At 54.2% G+C, this 21213-nt stretch overlaps 10 protein-coding genes across 10 annotated transcripts; 3 read left to right on the forward strand and 7 right to left on the reverse strand.

Annotated features, from left to right (window-relative positions):
• Positions 1–287: 287 nt before the first annotated feature.
• On the reverse strand, positions 288–3083 carry GUITHDRAFT_121890 (hypothetical protein; the record flags this gene model as incomplete). The annotated part of the gene is made up of 15 exons (XM_005818838.1): positions 288–340; positions 391–470; positions 515–604; positions 723–796; positions 845–996; positions 1053–1071; positions 1119–1338; positions 1433–1510; positions 1577–1635; positions 1688–1768; positions 1823–1857; positions 2063–2139; positions 2449–2481; positions 2530–2584; positions 2681–3083. The coding sequence occupies 15 exons, from the start codon at positions 3081–3083 to the stop codon at positions 288–290; spliced, it is 1509 nt and encodes a 502-aa protein (XP_005818895.1).
• A 1478-nt stretch (positions 3084–4561) lies between these two features.
• On the forward strand, positions 4562–4870 carry GUITHDRAFT_61749 (hypothetical protein; the record flags this gene model as incomplete). Its single annotated transcript, XM_005818839.1, has 1 exon — positions 4562–4870. A coding segment is annotated over one exon (309 nt), but the record flags the coding sequence as incomplete, so codon positions are not given.
• A 1552-nt stretch (positions 4871–6422) lies between these two features.
• GUITHDRAFT_57527 (hypothetical protein) lies at positions 6423–7031 on the reverse strand (the record flags this gene model as incomplete). Its single annotated transcript, XM_005818840.1, has 1 exon — positions 6423–7031. A coding segment is annotated over one exon (609 nt), but the record flags the coding sequence as incomplete, so codon positions are not given.
• Positions 7032–7454: 423 nt separating this feature from the next.
• Positions 7455–8480, reverse strand: GUITHDRAFT_48854 (hypothetical protein; the record flags this gene model as incomplete). The annotated part of the gene is made up of 3 exons (XM_005818841.1): positions 7455–7709; positions 7767–8033; positions 8139–8480. Coding segments are annotated over 3 exons (864 nt in total), but the record flags the coding sequence as incomplete, so codon positions are not given.
• Positions 8481–8579: 99 nt separating this feature from the next.
• On the reverse strand, positions 8580–9068 carry GUITHDRAFT_51857 (hypothetical protein; the record flags this gene model as incomplete). The annotated part of the gene is made up of 1 exon (XM_005818842.1): positions 8580–9068. A coding segment is annotated over one exon (489 nt), but the record flags the coding sequence as incomplete, so codon positions are not given.
• A 614-nt stretch (positions 9069–9682) lies between these two features.
• On the reverse strand, positions 9683–10790 carry GUITHDRAFT_148977 (hypothetical protein; the record flags this gene model as incomplete). The annotated part of the gene is made up of 3 exons (XM_005818843.1): positions 9683–9716; positions 9847–10520; positions 10635–10790. The coding sequence occupies 3 exons, from the start codon at positions 10788–10790 to the stop codon at positions 9683–9685; spliced, it is 864 nt and encodes a 287-aa protein (XP_005818900.1).
• A 1031-nt stretch (positions 10791–11821) lies between these two features.
• Positions 11822–12466, forward strand: GUITHDRAFT_121893 (hypothetical protein; the record flags this gene model as incomplete). The annotated part of the gene is made up of 1 exon (XM_005818844.1): positions 11822–12466. One exon carries the CDS (start codon positions 11822–11824, stop codon positions 12464–12466), a length of 645 nt encoding a protein of 214 aa, XP_005818901.1.
• Positions 12467–13564: 1098 nt separating this feature from the next.
• Positions 13565–14341, reverse strand: GUITHDRAFT_148979 (hypothetical protein; the record flags this gene model as incomplete). Its single annotated transcript, XM_005818845.1, has 1 exon — positions 13565–14341. The coding sequence occupies one exon, from the start codon at positions 14339–14341 to the stop codon at positions 13565–13567; it is 777 nt and encodes a 258-aa protein (XP_005818902.1).
• Positions 14342–15432: 1091 nt separating this feature from the next.
• GUITHDRAFT_148980 (hypothetical protein) lies at positions 15433–18595 on the forward strand (the record flags this gene model as incomplete). Its single annotated transcript, XM_005818846.1, has 5 exons — positions 15433–15435; positions 15989–16069; positions 16125–16175; positions 16229–16363; positions 16418–18595. 5 exons carry the CDS (start codon positions 15433–15435, stop codon positions 18593–18595), a joined length of 2448 nt encoding a protein of 815 aa, XP_005818903.1.
• A 713-nt stretch (positions 18596–19308) lies between these two features.
• Positions 19309–20467, reverse strand: GUITHDRAFT_148981 (hypothetical protein; the record flags this gene model as incomplete). Its single annotated transcript, XM_005818847.1, has 2 exons — positions 19309–19597; positions 19821–20467. The coding sequence occupies 2 exons, from the start codon at positions 20465–20467 to the stop codon at positions 19309–19311; spliced, it is 936 nt and encodes a 311-aa protein (XP_005818904.1).
• Positions 20468–21213: the final 746 nt, after the last annotated feature.

Raw genomic sequence — 21213 nt, forward strand, 5'->3', positions numbered from 1 at the left:
GAGAGGAGAGAGAGGAGGAGGGCGGCTAACCTGCGAGAAAAGAGCTTCTCTGAGCATGTCCAGCCGATCTCCCAAGGTGCTGCAGCGATCCAAAACCTCTTGGAGAGGCTCCTCCTCGTAATCCTGTTGAATCAATGAAGGGAACCAAATCAGTGAGCCCTTATTCTCCTCCTCCTCCTCCTCCTCCTCCTCCTCCTCCTCCTCACTACCACCATCTCAACCACCATCTCTATTTCTATCTCCATCCTCCTCCTCCTCATCTTTCTCTCCATCCCGATCAAGCATCCTCAAACAGAATCACTCTCAACCTGAGCTCGCGACACGTTCACCACAGGCTCTGCTGCGGATACGTCAGTCTGTCGGGGCACGAAACTTCTTCTTCCCATGTACCTCGACGAGCATTGACATGCTTCAGCACGGCGTTCTCACTCAGCAGGTGCTGTCGTTCCACTTGCAGTGACGTCAGGATCCTGTCAGAACTCGTTCAGAACGCGCGGGAGCGACTGCTCTCGACCTCTTGATCGCAGCGTTCTCTGACTCGAGCCGGTTGACACTCGACTGCAGCTGGTGGGCACAGTAGTTTGACAGCTCGAAATCGAGATTCCTGCTCGACAACTACAGTCAAGTTTGACAATCTTTGACAACTCCAGTGACAAATCCAGCAGTCAAGTTTGACAACTACAGTCTTAACGGCTCCGACTGCTCCCCCAACTCCTCCTCACCTGGACTGTAGAGTCTTGTTCAACAGATCTCGCTCGATCTCCAGAACTTGCAGCCTCGAGTTCAGCGAGTAGAACTGAAAACGAAAATTTACAGAGGGACAGAAAACCCAGCTCGCGCCCACCTGCTGCTCGATCTCCATCTTCTCAGCACTCAGGACGGCCAGATTCTGCTCTGGGGACAGTTTGCTCTGTCTCGACATGGTTTCGTTCCTGGCCTTCAAGATTTCAAGTTCGCTGTGGGCCAACTTCAAGTTGAATTCGGAATTCGACAGCTCTGCGGGAAGGATCTCAGCATCGGGGAAGAGGGAGGCCAGCTCCAGTCCAGCTGACCTGCTTTGACAACTTCGATCTGCAAGGACGAGGGTCAATGGCAGGTGTCAAGTGGAGGCTCCTCACCTCCTGCTCCAGCAGCTTGATCCTTGCTCGCAGTTCCCCCGGCTCGTTGTTCTCCGGGGAGACGGTGAAGTCTCGCTCGACGGCCTCGCTCGTGTCGCTGTCGGGGTCTTGTCGGAACTTCCTGCCGTCGGACCCTTTGTGCGGCGTCTCCTGGGAGGAAAAGAAATGGTCGTGCGAGCTTCTCCTCCTCCTCGGCTGCGAGAGCTCTAGGCGAGAATCTCTGCGACGACGTCAGGAGTCTGACTACTCGTCACAGCAGTCTGTCTCTCGTCGACCCACAACTCCAGCAGTCACGCAAGCTCCAGAGCAGCTACCTGAAGACCGCTGCTACGTGCGACCCAGCATACTTCTCGAGGGCGGCGGAGGGCGAGAACGTCTCGTTCATTCTGTGGCTGTGGGGGAGGAGCGAATGTCAGGCGCGAGGGGAAGTGGAGGTCAGAGGTCGATGCAGTGCTGACCTTGCCTCCTCCTCCTCCTCCTCCTCCAGCTTCGAGGGTTTCCGCCCAGCCGGAGTGAACTGGATCAAACTTCAGCCTTCTTCCAGCCCGTCGGGACGGGCAGCAACTCACTTGAGACGGCTGAGGCAAGTTCGCCTCGGAGCCCTGCTCTTCATCTCCCTTGTCCCTTGCTCTCGGGCCGTCAACCGCGGCCTGCGGGGATCCGACGTTATCCCGTGACTCAGCAGCCTCCCTGGAGCTTCCCACCTGTACGATCGCCAGTTCGTACTCGTTGTGCAGTCCTTGAAAGCAAGCAGGGCGTCAGACAAGCTCAGGAGGGCGAGGAGGAGAGGAGGGAGGAGGAGGAGGAGAGGAGAGGAGAGACTCAGATTGTGTGTAAACTCATGAGCAGGCGAACGAGCTGACGCTCTGAGACGGCCATGCTGCAAGAGCGGGCCTCGTCTCTCGTCTGTGCCACGAGGGCACAGCCCCCTGCCATGAGGATACCAAGGCAGACGCTCGCGGCAGCTCTGGACCGAGTGGGAATCTCTTGTGTTGATATTCCAGGATAGACTCTCAGACTCCTGGACGTCGCGAGTGCAATCGACAGAGGACAAAGTTGTGGTGCGTTCCTGACGAGCAGGCGCGGACCAATCAACCTGGTTTAGGGTTTGCTGAAAGGAATGAGCCGTCGGCCCTTCCCCGCAACGGTGGTCACATCGAGTCTGCCTAGCGCGCCGCCTTGCAAGTTGGGCATGCCGAGGTCGCCTGCCTACAGCCGTAGCTGAGGGGCGGAGCCTCTTCAGCACACGCTCATCACCGTCTCTCCTTCTCAGCACCGGTGGACTAGGAGGAGGAGGGGGGGGGGGGGGAGCGGGGGGGAAGGGGCAAACCCCCCAACATTGAACAGGTACTCCTCGGCGTCTCTGCAACGCAAGAAAGTCAAAAACGGCAGGTCGTTTAGGGAGCAGCACCCGTCAAACTTCACCATGCAGCTCATCCCACCCTTCTGTACTGCTGTGATCCGTCCTGAAGCACCGATCAACCCACGAGGAGGAGGAGGAACGAGGAGCGGGACAAGGAGGAGGAGGGAGGAGGAGGGAGGAGGGAGGAGGGAGGGAGCACCGGCGCCCTTGTCAGGAAGGTACGGCCTCTCTTTCAGAGTTGTCCGAGACAACCTGACTTGCTGCCCTAGCTCAGCTGGAGTGTCCTTTCCGACCAGGACTTCAGCTACTTGATCCTTGTGCTGGGGACGGAGCTGAGCCTCGGGACTCAGGGAGTCCCTCTTGGAGTACGCGCGCGGCTTCTTGAGACCGCTCATCTTCGCTTTCCCTTGCGTCTTCACTTTAGCATGCGGCGTCTTAGGCAGGGGGCCCTTCTTGTGCCCGGTAGGAGATAACTTGAGCTCTGGCGTTTGAAAGCTCTTGCCTCTGCTGTCCAGCTTCACGGGATCGTAGGAGACGTCCTCGGAGGAATACGAGCAGGCGACGAAGATCACGAGGACGACGAGGAGAACTTTGGTGGACATGGCTGAAGTTCCTTGGAGCTACTCTGATAACCTTACATGCCAAGGGGATTATTCTGAACTCCTGTCATGCTCTACCTGAAGCACTTGTTGAGCATGATCCTCACTCTCTCCTCTTCAACCTCTTGTTTCCTCTCTCTTCCTCTCTCTTCCTCTCTCTTCTTCTCTCTTCTTCTCTCCTCCTCCTCCTCCTCTCTCTCCCTCACTCGCCTTCGCTTCCTGCCATTCCCGCCACCTCGGCCCCTCTTTATCTTTCAGCCCCCCTCATCCCCTCCTCCTCTCTGAGGCGGGCTCGTTTTGATCCGCCTTATCAGAGGCAACGCAATGCTGTGTAGTTCATCCTACCTACCCGCCGCTCCCCCCTCCCTCCTCCTCCTCTTCGTCCTCCTCGTTCCTCCTCGTTCCTTCTCGTCCTCGTCCTCGTCCTCCTCGTCCTCGTCCTCACCTTTCCTCCCTTTCCCTCTCTCACCTCTTCTCACCTCTACTTCTCCTCTGTGGTATCAAATTTAACTTTCTCACCCTCCTTCTCGCATCTTTCCTCTCCCCCCCTACTAGATTCTCTAACTCTGTCTTTTTTCCTGCGTCAACACAAGTTTTTCGTCTGCAATCTCATCCTAACATCTCTACCTCCTCCCTCCTCTAACTTCATTCCAACCACCCGACTCCTCTATTCTCATCTCTTCAACCCAATTTCACATACAGGGACAACATCTATCATCCCATCATGAGATCCTTGCATACAACCGCGTCCTTTACCCTCCTCCTGCTTATCCTTCCTCTATCGCCGTCATCCACTGTCAACACCCGCCCGTCCCTCCTCTGCCTTCGAGGTGGATTCCCCGAGGCCAGCAAGGAGCAGGAGCGGGACGTGGAGAACGTGGAGGCATCATGCCGGGAGGGAGCTGAGTTCATCAAGTCAGTCAGCCGCACAGCAGCTCTCTCCTTCGACAGCAACATGCGGCCGGTTGCTGGCAGGCCCATCTGTGCGACAATGGAGGATTGCAGGAAGTACGATGTAATGCCGGGTAGCCTTCAAGTCGTTCCCGTCTACCGCAACTTGTCGCAAGTGCGGGAGCTTCCTGGGATCCACGAGGGGCTCAACGACTTCGAAAGGGCCTTCCTGACCTTTGCTACTGAGGAGAGCGCCGACGCGCGGCACCTGCACAGCCTTGCGAGGATTTTTGAGGACAACAACGTTTCCTGCGGATCGTTGGGGATCTTCAACGAGGAGAACGAGATCAGGGACGAAGAGGTCTACCGCAAGATCGCTCAGTACGTGAAGGATGCGGAGGAGAGAGGAGTGGAGGTAGAGCAGTCGTTGGATCCGACTCCCAACTTGAATGTACCGGATGAAATGGATAGCGAGGATCCTGCTAGAGAGCTTCACAGTCGGCTGCTGTCAGCGGCAGCAGACGGTGAGAGGCGAGTGGGAGTGGGAGTCCGAAGGCTCTGACGAGGCTGCAGGAGACGTTGACAAGATTGAGAGGCTGCTGAGCGCTGGAGCTCCGATGGACCCGCAAGAGTTCCAGGTCCACTACTCCCCTCTCATGCACGCAGCTTCCTACGGGCACGTGGAGGCCTGCAAGTACCTCATCGAGCGAGGAGCGAACGTCTCCGCCAGGAGCTTCTACAACGGCACTGCCCTCCACTACGCAGCTGCCAAGGGGCAAGTCGAAGTCTGCCAGCTCCTGCTCGACTACGGAGCAGATCCCAACAGCTTCGCGGAGTGGGGAGGAACGCCGATGGAGTGGGCGCTGGAGACGTTCGAGATCGAGGCGGCCAAGTTTCTCTCCGGCTTGACCGGCGACTACCATCAGCTCGGTCGCGACCATCCTCGCCCCTGGCTCGGCAGCGACATCGACACCTTCCGGGCAGCTGCGAGGGAGGCAAACATAACGTTGGCCGAGGATGGGTACTGGAAGAGACTGCTGGCCGCTAGGGAGGCCGCCAAGGCTGAGCGAGAAGCACGACGGAAGGAGAAGAAGGGGAGGAAGAAGAAGGACCCCTACCGTGGAGAAGTGGTCGTGCCTAAGAAGAAGGTGGTGGTGGTGGTGGAGGAGGAGGAGGAGGAGGCTGCTGCTGAGCCGTCGCAGGTTCTGGATCCCTCCATGTTCTACTCGAAGTGGGTGGGCGACTCCATCAAGTTCGGGGAGTTCTGCGATGTGAGGGAGGGAGGGAGGGAGGGAGGGAGGGAGGGAGGGAGGGAGGGAGGGAGGGAGGGAGGGACTGCCGCCTGACGCTGCTGCTGTAGACCAAGAGCGGAGGACTCGATATCGCTATGCTCGACACGTCTACGGTACTCGAGGCTCTCAGCTTACCTGACCTGACGTGCTGGCAGCTGGGAGACAGGTGGAAGGACGAGGGAGAGGAGAATTCAAAACCAAGAGGATGGGATAGTTGACAAGTCAAAGATGATGAGGCCTGGGAATAGATTCTTGATGCAATTACAATGAATAAACAATCACAACAGAGTTGAACTAGCTCCGGCTCCAGCGTTGCTTGTCACACTTACAAACACTGAGACGAACGGTTCTGTATTAGCCCGACCGTCACCTGCTCTTTCTTCACTCCTCCTCCTCCCCGCCACCTCCCAGTCTGACCTGATGCTTCCCGCCGTTACATATCACGACGATACCATGCTCCTCGAGTACCGCCAGCCCCTGGGGCGCTACCAGCCCCCCCGCCATGATCGTTGACATCATCTGGGATCGCAAGTCCAGCACCCGGACCTGGGAAAATGAACGCGTGAGGGGTCGAAGGAGTCGCAACTCGCACTGGTTCACCTGGTTGTTGTCTGAATCAGAGATGAGGAGAAAATTCCCCGAAAGCGCGAGAGCTCGAGGAAAGGAAAACCCAACCTGAACATACACGGGTTGAGAAAGAGATAGAACCGAGAGGAGGAGGAGCGAGGAGGAGGAGGAGGAGCGAGGAGGAGGAGGATGAAGAGGAGGAGGAGGAAGAGAAGGAGAAGGAGAAGCAGGAAGAGGAGGAGAAGGAGGAGTTGGTGGTGGTGGTGGTGGTGGAGCAGGAGGAGCAGTAGCATGCAACACACTTAACCTGTCGTGTGCTTCCATCAAGGCATCGGACGGTTGCCATGCTCCTTCTGCTTCGGATCGAACCATCAGTGAGGTCTACCTCCACCAAGTCGCTCCTGTATTGATCTGTAACGAACGCCGAGACATCACCTGAGCAGTACAAGTGAGTCGAGCGAACAAGAACACAGTTGGTTGAGAGAACAAGAACACAGTTGGTTGAGAGAACAAGAACACAGTTGGTTGAGAGAACAAGAACACAGTTGGTTGAGAGAACAAGAACACAGTTGGTTGAGAGAACAAGAACACAGTTGTGAAGAGGAGAAACAAGAAGTAGCGCATTGCCTGCTCTTATCGAGATGCCTGCCGGATAAACGAAATCAGGAGAGTATCCGCTGCTACTGACGATGGGGAGGGTCGTGACTAGCTTGCTATCAAGAGTGATGATCCGGATCTTGTTGTTATACATATCGGTCACTGCAACCTTGGTACCATCCCCGAAGAAGCTCAGGGCACTCGGAAAGTTGAACTTGGCGTCAGTGCCGATGCCGTCTTGGAACCCAGCGCCTCCGTCGCCTGCCAAGGTTGAGATGGACATGTTGGAGACGTTGAAACTGCGGACGCGATGGTTGAAACCGTCGGCGATGAGCACGATTGAGTTGTCCGGTGACGTGGCGAGAGCGATCGGGTGGTTGAACATGGCAGCACGAGCCTCGCCGTCAGCGAAACCGACGTAACCGCTACCGGCGAGAGTTCCGACTTGCAACGAGATGACGTTGATGTACCTTACCACGTGATTTCCCACCTCCGAGACCAGCACAAGGGTGTCCGAGCCCAGCTGGAGGATGGCGACCCCTGACGGACCGTTGAAGCATGCGTTGGACAAGTTGCCGTCTATGTAGCAGCCTTCACCTATGCCGTAAGGATCCTCGCAAACGACGTTGGCAGTCCTGATCTTGTGCTTGCCTGCCTGGCATGCCTGGCACGAGTCGTTGTAGTATCCATACCCTGACGAGCACAGGCAGTCGGCGACAGATGTCGACCCAGCAACTGACTCGCTATAACTCGGGCACGACAAACAGTCAGACGACAGCGTTGCTCCCTCCGTCTCCCTATAAGTGTCCCTGGCGCAAAGCAGGCAGGCGTATGAGCCAAGAGTCTCCTTGTACTTGCCTGGCTCGCATGTTGTGCAGTTGCCGCCCCCGTCTGGTCCCGTGTACCCTGCCTTGCACTTGCAGTCTGTGTAGCTCCCGCTCCCTACCCCGGCGGTCCACGAGTTGACCGGGCATGCTTGACAGGTCGACGAGTTGTCTGCCGCGCGCCCCTCCGAGTACTTGCCTGCCTCGCATGGCACGCAGCTTGCGTTGCCAGCGTCCTCCTTGTACGTGCCTGGCTCGCATGCCGTGCAGTTGCTGCCCCCGTCTGGTCCCGTGTACCCTGCCTTGCACACACAGGCTTGCATCAAGCTGCTTGCTTCAGCGAAGGTAAAGCTAAATGCTGGACAGGTCGTACATTCCTGTGGACCGAGAGTCTCCTTGTACGTGCCTGGCTCGCATGCCGTGCAGTTGCCGCCCCCGTCTGGTCCCGTGTACCCTGCCTTGCACTTGCAGTCTGTGTAGCTCCCGCCCCCTACCCCGGCTGTCCACGAGTTGACCGGGCATGCTTGACAGGTCGACGAGTTGTCTGCCGCGCGCCCCTCCGAGTACTTGCCTGCCTCGCATGGCACGCAGCTTGCGTTGCCAGCGTCCTCCTTGTACGTGCCTGGCTCGCATGCCGTGCAGTTGCTGCCCCCGTCTGGTCCCGTGTACCCTGCCTTGCACACACAGGCTTGCATCAAGCTGCTTGCTTCAGCGAAGGTAAAGCTAAATGCTGGACAGGTCGTACATTCCTGTGGACCGAGAGTCTCCTTGTACGTGCCTGGCTCGCATGCCGTGCAGTTGCCGCCCCCGTCTGGTCCCGTGTACCCTGCCTTGCACTTGCAGTCTGTGTAGCTCCCGCTCCCTACCCCGGCGGTCCACGAGTTGACCGGGCATGCTTGACAGGTCGACGAGTTGTCTGCCGCGCGCCCCTCCGAGTACTTGCCTGCCTCGCATGGCACGCAGCTTGCGTTGCCAGCGTCCTCCTTGTACGTGCCTGGCTCGCATGCCGTGCAGTTGCCGCCCCCGTCTGGTCCCGTGTACCCTGCCTTGCACTTGCAGTCTGTGTAGCTCCCGCTCCCTACCCCGGCGGTCCACGAGTTGACCGGGCATGCTTGACAGGTCGACGAGTTGTCTGCCGCGCGCCCCTCCGAGTACTTGCCTGCCTCGCATGGCACGCAGCTTGCGTTGCCAGCGACCTCCTTGTACGTGCCTGGCTCGCATGCCGTGCAGTTGCTGCCCCCGTCTGGTCCCGTGTACCCTGCCTTGCACTTGCAGTCTGTGTAGCTCCCGCCCCCTACCCCGGCGGTCCACGAGTTGACCGGGCATGCTTGACAGGTCGACGAGTTGTCTGCCGCGCGCCCCTCCGAGTACTTGCCTGCCTCGCATGGCACGCAGCTTGCGTTGCCAGCGTCCTCCTTGTACGTGCCTGGCTCGCATGCCGTGCAGTTGCTGCCCCCGTCTGGTCCCGTGTACCCTGCCTTGCACTTGCAGTCTGTGTAGCTCCCGCCCCCTACCCCGGCGGTCCACGAGTTGACCGGGCATGCTTGACAGGTCGACGAGTTGTCTGCCGCGCGCCCCTCCGAGTACTTGCCTGCCTCGCATGGCACGCAGCTTGCGTTGCCAGCGTCCTCCTTGTACGTGCCTGGCTCGCATGCCGTGCAGTTGCTGCCCCCGTCTGGTCCCGTGTACCCTGACTTGCACACACATTGGTGAAGGGAAAGGCTTCCTTCGAATTGTGTTGTCATGTGATCAGGACAGGTTGTACATTCCTGTGTTCCGAGTGTGTCTTTGTATTTGCCTAGAGCACATGGTATGCAAGATTCGTTTGCTTTGTAGTAACCGATTAAACACACGCAATCGTTCAAGGTTTCGCTGCTTTCTGGGCTTGTCGAAAACTCAGGGCATGGCTTGCACAAGGAGTTGTTTACCGAATCTTTGTATGTGCCAGCCTTGCAGGGGGTGCATGTACTGCTAGAATTTGAACGTTCAAAACCTTGCAAGCAAGAACAAGTCTGTCCATCTAGAGAGGTTGAAAAATTTGGGCAATTTCCACACTCCGTGTCACTATTTACAGTGCACCCTTTTGACAAGATTTGCCCTGCATTACACATGGAGCAATTCCTGCACAGGTTGTCTGCAGTCTGGTTGCAAGGAGCTGCGATGTATTGGTTTGCCTCGCATGGAGTGCATGCCTTACACAAAGAATCCTCCAGAGCTGAACATGCTGACATCAAAACTTCTCCCTCCTGGCAAATCGTACAGTTGGTGCATGTTGAAGCTCCTTGCAAGGCAAACTGCTTGTTGGTACAGGAAAGGGAGAACAAAGACAGTTGAAAGGCTGTACCCTGAAAACCGCCGATCGATTCGAATGAAACTACAAGGGAAGAAAGAGCGAACGTCACGTTGTAAGACGATTCATGGGTGAAGGCACTCAAATTCCATACACTGTGACAATCGTCTCGAACCTGAACGCTGTCCAACAGCACCTGAGACGGGCAAGACCAAAGTTGAAGTCTCAACTGCGCAAGAGCGTCTTGCACTGGGCGGGTTTGCAGGAGAGAAGTGATATGAGTCGCGTTTGGCGGTGAAAACCACCATTGACAGTTGTAGTTGTAATGCCAGCCTCCAAACCCGTTGGTCACATTGATGATCTCACTTGACAGCAAGGTCTCTGATGCAGGACACTTACTGTACGAAGAGTCCCACGTAAGTTGCAAAGTGTATGTGTCTGACAAGGAACGATCAAGGTCAATCTTCACTCCATACTCAGAGTCCAGTGACATGGTGCTGTTGGAGACGTTCTCACAAGTAAAGAGCTGTGCTAGAGCGGAAGCAGCGCAATCCATGCTGAGGCATCGATACACGCGGTAAGTCTCAGACCGATTGGTGCAACTCGTCTGCTCCAGATCAAAAGTTCGCAAGGACAGCACAACCCTCGATATTCCTGGTGGTTGGATCAGCCAACTGCAGACATCGGAACTCGCTCCCATGGATTCAGAGACCTGGCCCGAGTTACTTCTAATGGGATGAGTCTCGTTTGTGCAACCCTCAGTCAACCCGACATAGCTGAAATTGACGCCCGACGGGCTCGGAATGGCTGAGATGGTGAGATTGATGTAAAGCCCGAAATTCACAGGGACCTTTTCCAACGTCGAACCACAGACTGTGCCAAAGGCCGATCTGCTCGCACAGAAGACATCTTGGCACACGAGTATCTCAATGAAGAAATCCTTGGAGCATTCCAAGCTCGCATTCAGGCCCAGAGAAAACTGCACGGATGCAATCGAGCTTGAAGGAGGAGAAATCAACCAGGAGCATGAGTATGCCTCTCCACCAGGAAGCATCAGTGCATACGTCCCCTGTGAATCCTTGGTCGTGCGCACCTGTCCCGCACAGGAAACAATCTCCTCTACACTGCGCACTTCCATCTTACCGCCGTCCTGCATGGACACGGGTATTGCAGCCCAAACCAAACCCAGATTCATCAGCAGGCATGACAACACGAGTACACTCAACCCACTGTGGGAATACAGTGACATCGATGCAACGAGAGGATCGGATTGGATCTTATCTGCGTTTCACGAGTGTTGCTGAATCATGATCTCTTCCTTGAGTTCAGTCATCTACCTCATCAGTTCACTGACTTCCTCTTCCTGCCTCTGCCTCCTTCACTTCCACAGGCCTCCTGCCTCTGCCTCCTTCACTTCCTCGTCCTCTCTCTGTCTCCTTCACTTCCTCGTCCTCTCTCTGTCCCCTTCACTTCCTCGTCCTCTCTCTGCCTCCTTCACTTCCTCCTCCTCTCTCTGTCTCCTTCAGTCACCATGATCCTCCTCCTCCTTCTCCCGCGCCTCCTCCTGCAAAGAGATGTCGCCATGCCATTTGACACAACCGTTACTCCAATCGTTACGTGCCCCCCCGGGGCCGGGCCTCGCCGCGGGCCGGGCTCAGGCGGCCCGGGCCCGGAGCGCTCGGGGACTACTTACCGCTACTGAACTTTTACTCAAAGTTAAGTTAAAAATCAGTAGGAGGACAATCAGGAGAGTCGAGGAGGCCATTAATGATATCATTTTTTAAAGTAAAGTGTGTAGTAAACTTTTTGTACTTCGATCGAAAAGTAGTTTGTTCGATTGCCGTGAGGTTGAAAACCAACTATTTCATCAGCCCGGCAGTAAAAAGAGTCGGCTTAACTTTCAGTAAACTCACGTGACGTGACGTGACGCGCTACCGGTAGTCACCTCGGGGAGTCCTGGGGGTGGTTGAGAGGTCACGTGACCCGATGATATCAATCGCGTCATCCGATCCCCGTGACTGGCATATCAATTGAACTTCATCTCTTGCGATTCATATCAGGCTTGCAGTGGACCACGACCCTCCGCGGCGGCTCAAGCTCGTCAATCTTCTAAGTGCCACCCTAAGCTCTGGGCCTCAACATGCCCCCCCCTCAGGCTCGCGCGGACGGCAGACTGGGTGAGTACAGAACAGGCCGCTTGCTTCCGAATCTTCATAGCACTTCCTCGTGAACGAACCCTGTCGCTTTACCTGCCGCGTCGCCAGCATCACAGCAGAAGCCATGCCGACAAACATGCCGACAAGCATGCCGATCTCATTCTCCTCCTTGGGATCTGCAAGCTCGCCGGAATCAGCAGCATCTCAAGGGTCTTCCAGGCGCAACCTCCGCGTGAGCTTCTCGCAAGTCGACGAAGAGCTGGATCGCCGTCACAACCGGATCCGCACCTTGACGAAGCAGCTTGTTCCTAGCGCGAGCATGGCTGACTTGCATGCTCGCCATGCCGACAATGACGAGGATGAGCCATTGCACTCTCCGGTGTTGGATCAGCTCTCCGAAGTAGTCTTGAGAATCTTGCCTCGACGCCACTCCTTGAACGACTTGCAGACGACAGGAAGTCAGAAACGTACCATCCTCAAGAGCGAGTCCACCCTCCAGTCAAACAGAACAGGCCGAAGGAAGTCGGACATCGCTCGATACGAGCTGAGCAAGACCTACACGTGTCTGGGCAGCAAGGAAGAGGCCAAAGAGACCAGGCCAAAAGCCACCTCCGCTCCAAGACTCGGGCAGAGGAAGACTCCAGAGCCTGCAGAGGTTGAGCTCAAGGTTGAATCTGGTTTATCTCATCTCTGGGACAACTGTAAGAAAATGAGCGACACATACCTTATAGGGGCTATCCAGACTCTTGAGCAAGTTTTCGTTCAGTGATGTTGATGTAGTTTACATAAGAGATTAGATTTGGTAGTGCACTATGTCAATTTCGTTTTCCAAGGCAATATATCCAACAGCCTTCACCTGAGCTACGTTTATACGAGAGCTTGTCTAGCGCAAGCGCAAATCTCAAATCAGGAACACAAATACAAGACCTGTTTACAGGTCTTGAGGCATCTTCTCATCATATCTTCAGTTGCCCTTTTGCTCACGCTTTACCGAGAGCTGGAGATGATTGATAACGAGACTTGAGACAGACATGTATCAGAGCTCTGTGAAGGCGAGCTCAAGCCTCCGCAGGAATGAATCTTATTGAGCAGGAGTGGGCAGCAAGAGAAGCCATGGTCTTGTCTTACAGCCATGAGGGCAGCAAGAGCTCTAACGGCCACCGGGCTTCTGGATAACAACCCCTGTTGGGCGACAGAGTGTGCCAAGTACGGGTGGTATCTCCTGTACTGTAAGATTGGCTGAACCTCGAGGAGAAGCAAGGGCTCTAACGGCAGTACGATTAGATGAACCTTGAGGAGGAGCAGGCAGCAGACCTAAGCGGACGCACGAGGGATGCTCGCTCATGCGTGAGGAGCCTCACATTCCTGGTGGTTCCCCTCGATTATGAAAGCATCGTCAACAACTGCTAAGGTGGTCTGTCCTTTCCCTTGCTGTGTGTGCTACGAATCAAAAGTGTGTTGGCGTTATCAAATAAACTTCATATCTCTACTCTTCACCTTTGTATGCGATCCAGCGGAGTTGCCTTGAACATTTGCTGTAGACGTCTGCAACCCTGTACAAACCCGTAAAGCTACGGGTGTGACAACAAGTTTTTTCACAGATCATGATCCAGGGATGATTTGATTCGTATTGTCTTGCTCCCTCTAGCTCGTTGTCCAGCTCTCAAGTCTAGTTGTCAGGTATGTGTAACTCATGTTTGCCTTTTCCCAGAGCCCGACGACAGGGAACAAGATCGTGGAGGACAATAAATAGAAACGCTCTCGTATAAACGTAGCTCAGGTGAAGGCTGTTGGATATATTGCCTTGGAAAACGAAATTGACATAGTGCACTACCAAATCTAATCTCTTGTGTAAACTACATCAACATCACTGAACGAAAACTTGCTCAAGAGTCTGGATAGCCCCTATAAGGTATGTGTCGCTCATTTTCTTACAGTTGTCCCAGAGATGAGATAAACCAGATTCAACCTTGAGCTCACCCTCTGCAGGCTCTGGAGTCTTCCTCTGCTCGAGTTTTGGAGCGGAGGTGGCTTTTGGCCTGGTCTCTTTGGCCTCTTCCTTGCTGCCCAGACACGTGTAGGTCTTGCTCAGCTCGTATCGAGCGATGTCCGACTTCCTTCGGCCTGTTCTGTTTGACTGGAGGGTGGACTCGCTCTTGAGGATGGTACGTTTCTGACTTTCTGTCGTCTGCAAGTCGTTCAAGGAGTGGCGTCGAGGCAAGATGCTCAAGACTACTTCGGAGAGCTGATCCAACACCGGAGAGTGCAATGGCTCATCCTCGTCATTGTCGGCATGGCGAGCATGCAAGTTAGGCATGCTCGCGCTTGGAACAAGCTGCTTCGTCAAGGTGCGGATACGGTTGTGACGGCGATCAAGCTGTTCGTCGACTTGCGAGAAGCTCACGCGGAGGTTGCGCCTGGAAGACCCTTGAGATGCTGCTGATTCCGGCGAGCTTGCAGATCCCAAGGAGGAGACTGAGAGGTCGGAAGCAGAAGAAGAGCGCCTGAGGAGCCACTCTCTCCTCTCGTCACGCATGGCTGCGGTCATGTTTGTCGGCATGGCTGTCGGCATGGCTGTCGGCATGGCTGTCGGCATGGCTGTCGGCATGGCTGTCGGCATGGCTGTCGGCATGGCTGTCGGCATGGCTTCTGCTGGGGCTTGGGGCGTGCGGTGCGGAGAAGCGGGGGAGGGAAGGGTATGTAGGAGGAGTTGCTGGAAGTTAAATATTGCCACCCCTGGGTTACAGCATGAGCCATGTGGAGGGGTACTTGATACTAGAAAAATGGGGGTCATAGAAGGGGTAACGGAGTGTTACCACGGGTGGTAGCTCGAAGATCCGACGATCACAGGCCATTTAAAAAACAAAAGAAATTATTTTGAAAACAAAGAGCAAAATTAGAGCATATCTTTTGGAGGTTCGAAAAATTCAACTCATCAACTTCGGCATCATCTTACAAATACATGTACATGTATATGTATATAGCGAGTACAAAGTCTAAAAGACAAATTGTAAACGGATTAACTTGTACTCTGTGACAGCAGGATTTTTTTCTAAAAATAGCGTTTATGAAAGTAAAGAAGGGAAAGGTTACTCGCCTTGCGTCCTGTCAGAGTTTTGACTTCTTCCAACATTCGATGCGAGGTATTAGAATCCTCTCTCAAGATTTCAAATTTTCCCCTGGTGTGCTTATCTTTCGGTAATGATCTGCCGGAATCTCAAGTTTGAGCCTGAAATGATCGGGCTACTACTCCATGAGTCACTACCAGTAGTACTGACGGTGTCAAATTTAACTTAAAACCGCCCTCGTAAGCACTACTGACTCGTGACCTCTCCTGATTGTCTTCGTACTGATCTTTAACTTAACTTTGAGTAAAGGGTGACCGTTTCCGAAGCTCATCGGACCGAGGCGGGCCCGGCGATTTCAGGCGGCCCGGACCGTACTACGGTACTGAGTCATAAGTGAGTCCCGCCGCCGGGCCCGGGGGCCCAGTGCGCGGCCGTCAGTGCGAACTACTTGACTCAAAATCAAGTTAAGTACCGCCGGAGTCCGATCCCACGTTTCAAGTCGCAGTGTATACGGAGTAAGTGCCGATAATCAACTGACTCGGTTGTTGCCCGGCCCGTGCCAGTGGCGTCACCACGATCGGATGGCCCTGGTGGGACTCGGCCCGGGAGGCGTGACATTTCAAAAGTCTTGTGACTGAAATTTGAACTGGAGGATTTGGTGGGAAAAATGGTGAGGCAAGTTCAAATTGAGGGTGTGGTGTGGTGGGGTGGGGTCGGGTGGGGAATTGCAGAAATCACATAGTAGGTTTGAGGTAATTTATCGAAATTATGACACAATAGTTTAAACTTTGATGAAATATATCTAAATATATTTCGAAAGTTGAACGAAGTGAACTGGGTGGGTAGTCCGCTGTGGGGGTTGTGTGGTTCCCGCCCTCGGGAAATGGCTTGGCGAAAGTATGGAGACAAGGGAGGAACGAGGAGAAGAAGAGGAGGGGGGATGAGATATACACGTAGATGAATCACAAGAGAGATAGAGAATCAAGAAGCAGGATCGCAAGAGCTCCTGGTGGCATTTAATGTAGAAATCGTCAAAAGTACTGGAAGGGGAGCTAAGAAGGAGGAAGTACACGAGTGAAGATGTCATGATGGGATGACCTGGGATTTTCTTTTATCTTGTAAATTTAGATTTCTTCGAGAGAGGCATAACATCACACAAACATAGAACACAGAACAGATTTGATCTCCTTGATTATACTGCATTGATCTGATATAACTTGCAGATGTTGGGTATCCAGCGATATTTCAAAAAGCTCGAAAGCTCGATAGCTTTTGGATCTGGTCTGTGCACAAAAGAATCAAACGTATGAGTCATATCCATGTAACTGTGCACAAGAACATTGATTCATTTGTTCACAGCAGTCAGAAGGAAGGCAACGCGAGGCTGAAACGAAGAAAGAGACTACAGAGGTATCCTGTAGATGACTGCGACAACAATGGATCACTCTCTTTCTTCCTGGCAGCCTCCTGTTTCAAACGAGACTGCTGTCAAGGTTGATAACCACTCGAGGGAAGATGAGTTCCAGGACACAGCTGCACAGTATTCGACGAGTACCAACAGCTGTTCTTGTGAGATCCTTGATCTCGGACTAGCAAAGGTGAGCTTTCAAGGCAGCCATCAGGGATTGCTCGATCTGATGTCATGGTGGCAGAAGCCTGATGACTCTTCAAGCGCGTGTGTGGAAGTGATTGTCATCGACTCTCCGGCTTCCATCAGCAACGGTGACAGTACAAGCTCCTGGAAATCTTGCGACCTGGCTGCTACCCCGCAAACGAAGATCAAACGCAAGCCGGCAGTGTTGAAGAAGCTCGAGTTTGATCACCCTGGTAGTGCGATGCTGTGTACGACAGAGAGAAGAGTCAGGCGAAAGACTTCCATCTTCGAGGCCAGCTTCCTAACAGTCACAAGCCCCTCTGGGCGAGGCCCAACTCCACGTAGGAAGGCTGCCCGGTCTCAGACAAGTCCACAGAGCACACCAGCACCAGTTGCACACTCAACAGACACGGGCAAGAGTAAGGCTCCCTCCGAGCTGCGGACGCTGTCGCGCGACAACGCTGAGAACCGATCTCCTCAGAAGGTCGACATCGTCAGTACGAGCGACATGGCGGATGTGGAGTGTATGGATGACCAGTCTCAGACAAGTCGACAGGGTGCACCAACACTAGTCGCTCACACGGCAGACACAGACAAGAGCAAGGCTCCCTCCGAGGTGCTGACGCTATCAACTGTAGACGCTGTCTCGGGCGACAACACTGAGAACCGATCTCCTCAGAAGGTCGACATCGTTAGTACGAGCGACATGGCGGATGTGGAGTGTATGGATGACCAGTCTCAGACAAGTCGACAGGGTTTACCAACACTAGTCGCTCACACGGCAGACACAGACAAGAGCAAGGCTCCCTCCGAGGTACTGACGCTATCAAGTGTAGACGCTGTCTCGGGCGACAACACTGAGAACCGATCTCCTCAGAAGGTCGACATCGTTAGTACGAGCGACATGGCGGATGTGGAGTGTATGGATGACCAGTCTCAGACAAGTCGACAGGGTTTACCAACACTAGTCGCTCACACGGCATCTCCTGAGAAGGTCGACAGTGTTGGGGAGTGTAATTTCAGGGTTGCCCTTGCGCCTGAAGGCTCCTGCGGATCCCCAGTACAGCCCAAGTCTGTTCCCAGTGGCTGCGAGGACGTGCTCGCCCTGGCCTTGAGCGATGTGCCGGGAGCAGCAGCGATGGCCGGGCCCAGAGGGCTGCACGCAGCGCAAGAGAGCATGCTGCACAACGTTCTCTTGTCGTCAGGAGAGGAATGTGACTCGTTCCTCACGAGCGCAAGGACTTGTCTCCGGATGAACCGCTACCTGTCAGTCAACCTCCTCCGTGCTGCTTGCAAGCTACTGGGCAAGCACGCTGGCTCGAGCGATGTCAGGATGAGCCAGCTGAAGGAGGTGCTGGTATGTGGCGCGCAACGTCTACCTGGGGACCAGCTGGAGAACTTTGTGAGGAACAACCGGCTCTTTGCAGACCTGATGGTGTTTGTACATGAGTTGAGGTCCAAGCAGAAGAACCAGAGCCCCTATGGCTCCTACGTCCCGTTCCTGATCGACCTCTGCAAGCTCTACGACGGTCAGTTCGGAGAAGGAACTTGCGTAAGGGAGCTCCTGGTGGCGTCTGGTGTGCACGAAGAGACGCTGGGCCCGTCCATCATTGAGGTCATGAGCCTCGTCGGTGAAGGAGACTGTCGCTGCCCGTCCGACTCTGCGTGGTTGGACCTGCACCAGCTCGTCACCAAGTCATGCTGGAAGTCAGAGAGGTTTAGGAGGTGTTGGAAGCGAGAGTGGGAGAAAGTCGCCAGCCTGAAGCTGAAGCTGAAGCTGCTTCACTTCGACGACAGCGTCTTCGCAGCACAGGTAGTGGAGGGCATACTCCTCGGCAGCTGCTGTACCTCCATGGACTTGGACGACTCTTGTCCCTCATGGGAGAAGTTTGCAAGCGAGTATGAAGGCACTCTAGACCCCCTCATGGGGGCTGGTGCGCGTCACATGAGCGAGAGCGAAGTCCGAGAGGAGGTGGAGTTGTGCGTGCTGGTTGTTGCCCTCGTTCGTCATTTGACAACCACCGAAATCCTGCAGAGGAGAAGCAGCAGCGAGGAGGTTGAGATTTCTCCAGGGACAAGACACAAGGGCAAGAAGGTTGCAAAGAAGACAATGACCGCAATCCTTCAGAAACTGCAGAAACTCGATCAGAAGAAGGCAAGAAAGACTCATGGCATACCGGCTCTGGGGTATTTGATCAAAGTCGCCAAAATCGTTAGGGAGTCTCTGAGGGAATAAATAGACGATGGTTAAAACAAGATTAAAACTTGTAGCTTGTTATGTTGGATGAGTGAAAATCAACGTATTGGTTCTTTCTTGCAACATCTTCTACCCGTTTGTTGCTGGAACAGTTTGCTTTTCTACACGGGTAATGTGATGGTTGACAGTGTAAGGTTACATATATCTGCTACAAGATGTGACATTGCAACGGACAATAATGCATTGGATCACAAAATATGAAGGCTTTCAGTAGAAACACCAACCAGCGATATCGTAGACACAGGATAGGATAGGATAGGATAGGATAGGATAGGATAGGATAGGATAGGATAGGACAGGACAGGACAGGAGAGGATAGGAGAAGACAGGACAGGAGAAGAGAGGAAAGGAGAGGAGAGGAGAGGAGAGGAGAGGAGAGAAGACGAGGGGAGGGGAGAGGACGAGGGGAGGAGAAGGACAGGACAGGAGAAGACAGGACGGGAGAGGATAGGACACAGGAACATGGAGAACTGATTTGTCAGATCTTATGATATTCCACATCAGACATGGCAAGTATGTCCAGTCTGACTGCTAGGCCCCCAGCTTGTCAGCTCATTCCTCTTGCATCTGAGACCCTTTGATGCTGATTTCAAGTGTGCAGTAGAGGAGTTTGTGACGAGGGGAGGGAGACGAGCAAGGAGGAGGTATGTAGATCTTGTTGTATTCTAAGGTTTCAACAGCGGTAGGAGCTTTCATCCCCAACTAAGGTTGGGCGAGACGTGACCGCTGCGGGAGCGACCGGCTCTCATGGCGCGCAAACCGCGGGGGAACGCTTGTTTCTTGGGCTTGTTGAACGTGAAGGGGATCTGACCTTCAAAGGCTTCCACCCAGTGAGCAGGATCTTTCGGTACGAGGCAAACATTCCTGAAGATGTTGCGGATCGAATGCTCTTCTACATGAGATATCTTCATCTTCTCGTTGTGATGTGTGTCGTTCCTGGGATCGAAGCCCTGAAAGCTCCCGCGCCTCAAGGTAACAAACCTGCAACCGTCATGTTAGTACTGCTGCCACTCGTGAACTGTAGTGTGCGGGGGGACTCTGTCTTCTCTAACTACGATGCCAAAGGAACCTGTTTGCTAACAGGTGATCGTGTTGATGTCTACTTTCTAGCTTCCATGTTCACAGGGTCATATGATCAGCGTCATCATCTATACCCTACACGCTTCTCACCCTTCCTGGTTTTCAATCTCACATCTGGGCATACCTGTTGTAAAACTCGTTGCTCCTGTTGGGGGCCACCTGGAAACCGGAGATGCCGCAGAATCCTTTGTCAGGATCATCCTCGAACTCGAGGAAGATGAGCTCGTTCACTGCGCAGAGATGAAGGAAGGCCAGAACTGACCGCTTCGTGCACTTGAGCCGCATCTTGCAGCAGTACATCATCTGTGAGTCGAGCTGCTGCTTGAACCTGGAGTCCTGCACCTTGACAATCGTTTCAAACCACGTTGTTATGATCTGCTCGCAGATCGCATGCCAGTTGACTTGCCCGTTGCGCGCTCTTTCGTCTTTTGCTGTAGGGTTGTTGTCTGCCTCTCTTTCTTGGTTCCTCTGCTCCTGTTGGTCCTGCTGGTTGGAAGCAAACAAGTATTCCAGTCTTGGTGAATCCAACGCATCATCCCTGACCTCCTCCGACGTTGACGGTAACTCAGCAGACGCTTGCAGTAGCAGCTGCACTGGATCAATAGAGGGCTGTTGGTTCTGAAGGAATTGGAAGACTGCGAGGTTGGGGGCGGACAGGAGGAAGGCAGCATCAGCAAGGAGGGGGAGGTTGCAGATGACTGGCTGCTGGGAGGAGGATGAAGGCTGCTGGGGGTCTTGAACGGGAGTAAGGAGGACGGGGAGTAGCGGCATGGCTGAGCGGTACGAGCACTAGGATAAGTAGATCGTTACACTACTGTTACGATTGCTATCGTCGATGAAGGGGTGGGTGGGGTGAGTTTGGTAGGCAGATGGTGACGGGAGTGGTCACAGGGGTGGGTAAGGGTAGGGGTGGTCAATGGGGGCCATGGAGCAACAGGGGGGGTACTGGGGTCAGTTTACACTGGTCTGTGTCCTTCTTGGCATGTAAAGAGGCAGCAGCCCTAGGGGGTGGGGGTCGTTGGTGGGTTAATTTATGGGGTAGTAGGGTCTTCGGACGGTAGGGTCCGAGAAAGAGGGGTAGTAGGGGTATGGAGATCAAGTTGGGGGTGGGGGTCCCTAGTTTACCGTGGAAAAAGAGGTCAAATATGTTTACCGCAGGGTGGGGGTAGTACCAAATAGGGGGTACGTTTAGAACAAAAACAAGGAGAATAGTGTGGGTAGGGGTAACAAAAACTACCGGTGGTCTCAAATTATAATGGTTGTGATATCTACTTAAAAAAAGCTGAATATCTGGAACAAATATTTGAATTTAAAATACAATATCTCGGTACAAATAAAAAGTATAAATTTAGAACACCAATGAGTCTTTTTTAGTCATCGAGGGCTCCCGGGCACTGACAGCCCGGGCCCGGTCGCCGGTGCGACTATGCAGTGGGCCCTCGTTGCTGCCATGGTCATCGTCACAGTGGGCGGAGGAGGAGCAGGATCAGGAGCAGGCAGGAGCAGGATCAGGAGCA

This window comes from Guillardia theta, assembly GCF_000315625.1.
Source record: "Guillardia theta CCMP2712 unplaced genomic scaffold GUITHscaffold_263, whole genome shotgun sequence".
In the NCBI taxonomy this organism is placed as follows: domain Eukaryota; class Cryptophyceae; order Pyrenomonadales; family Geminigeraceae; genus Guillardia; species Guillardia theta.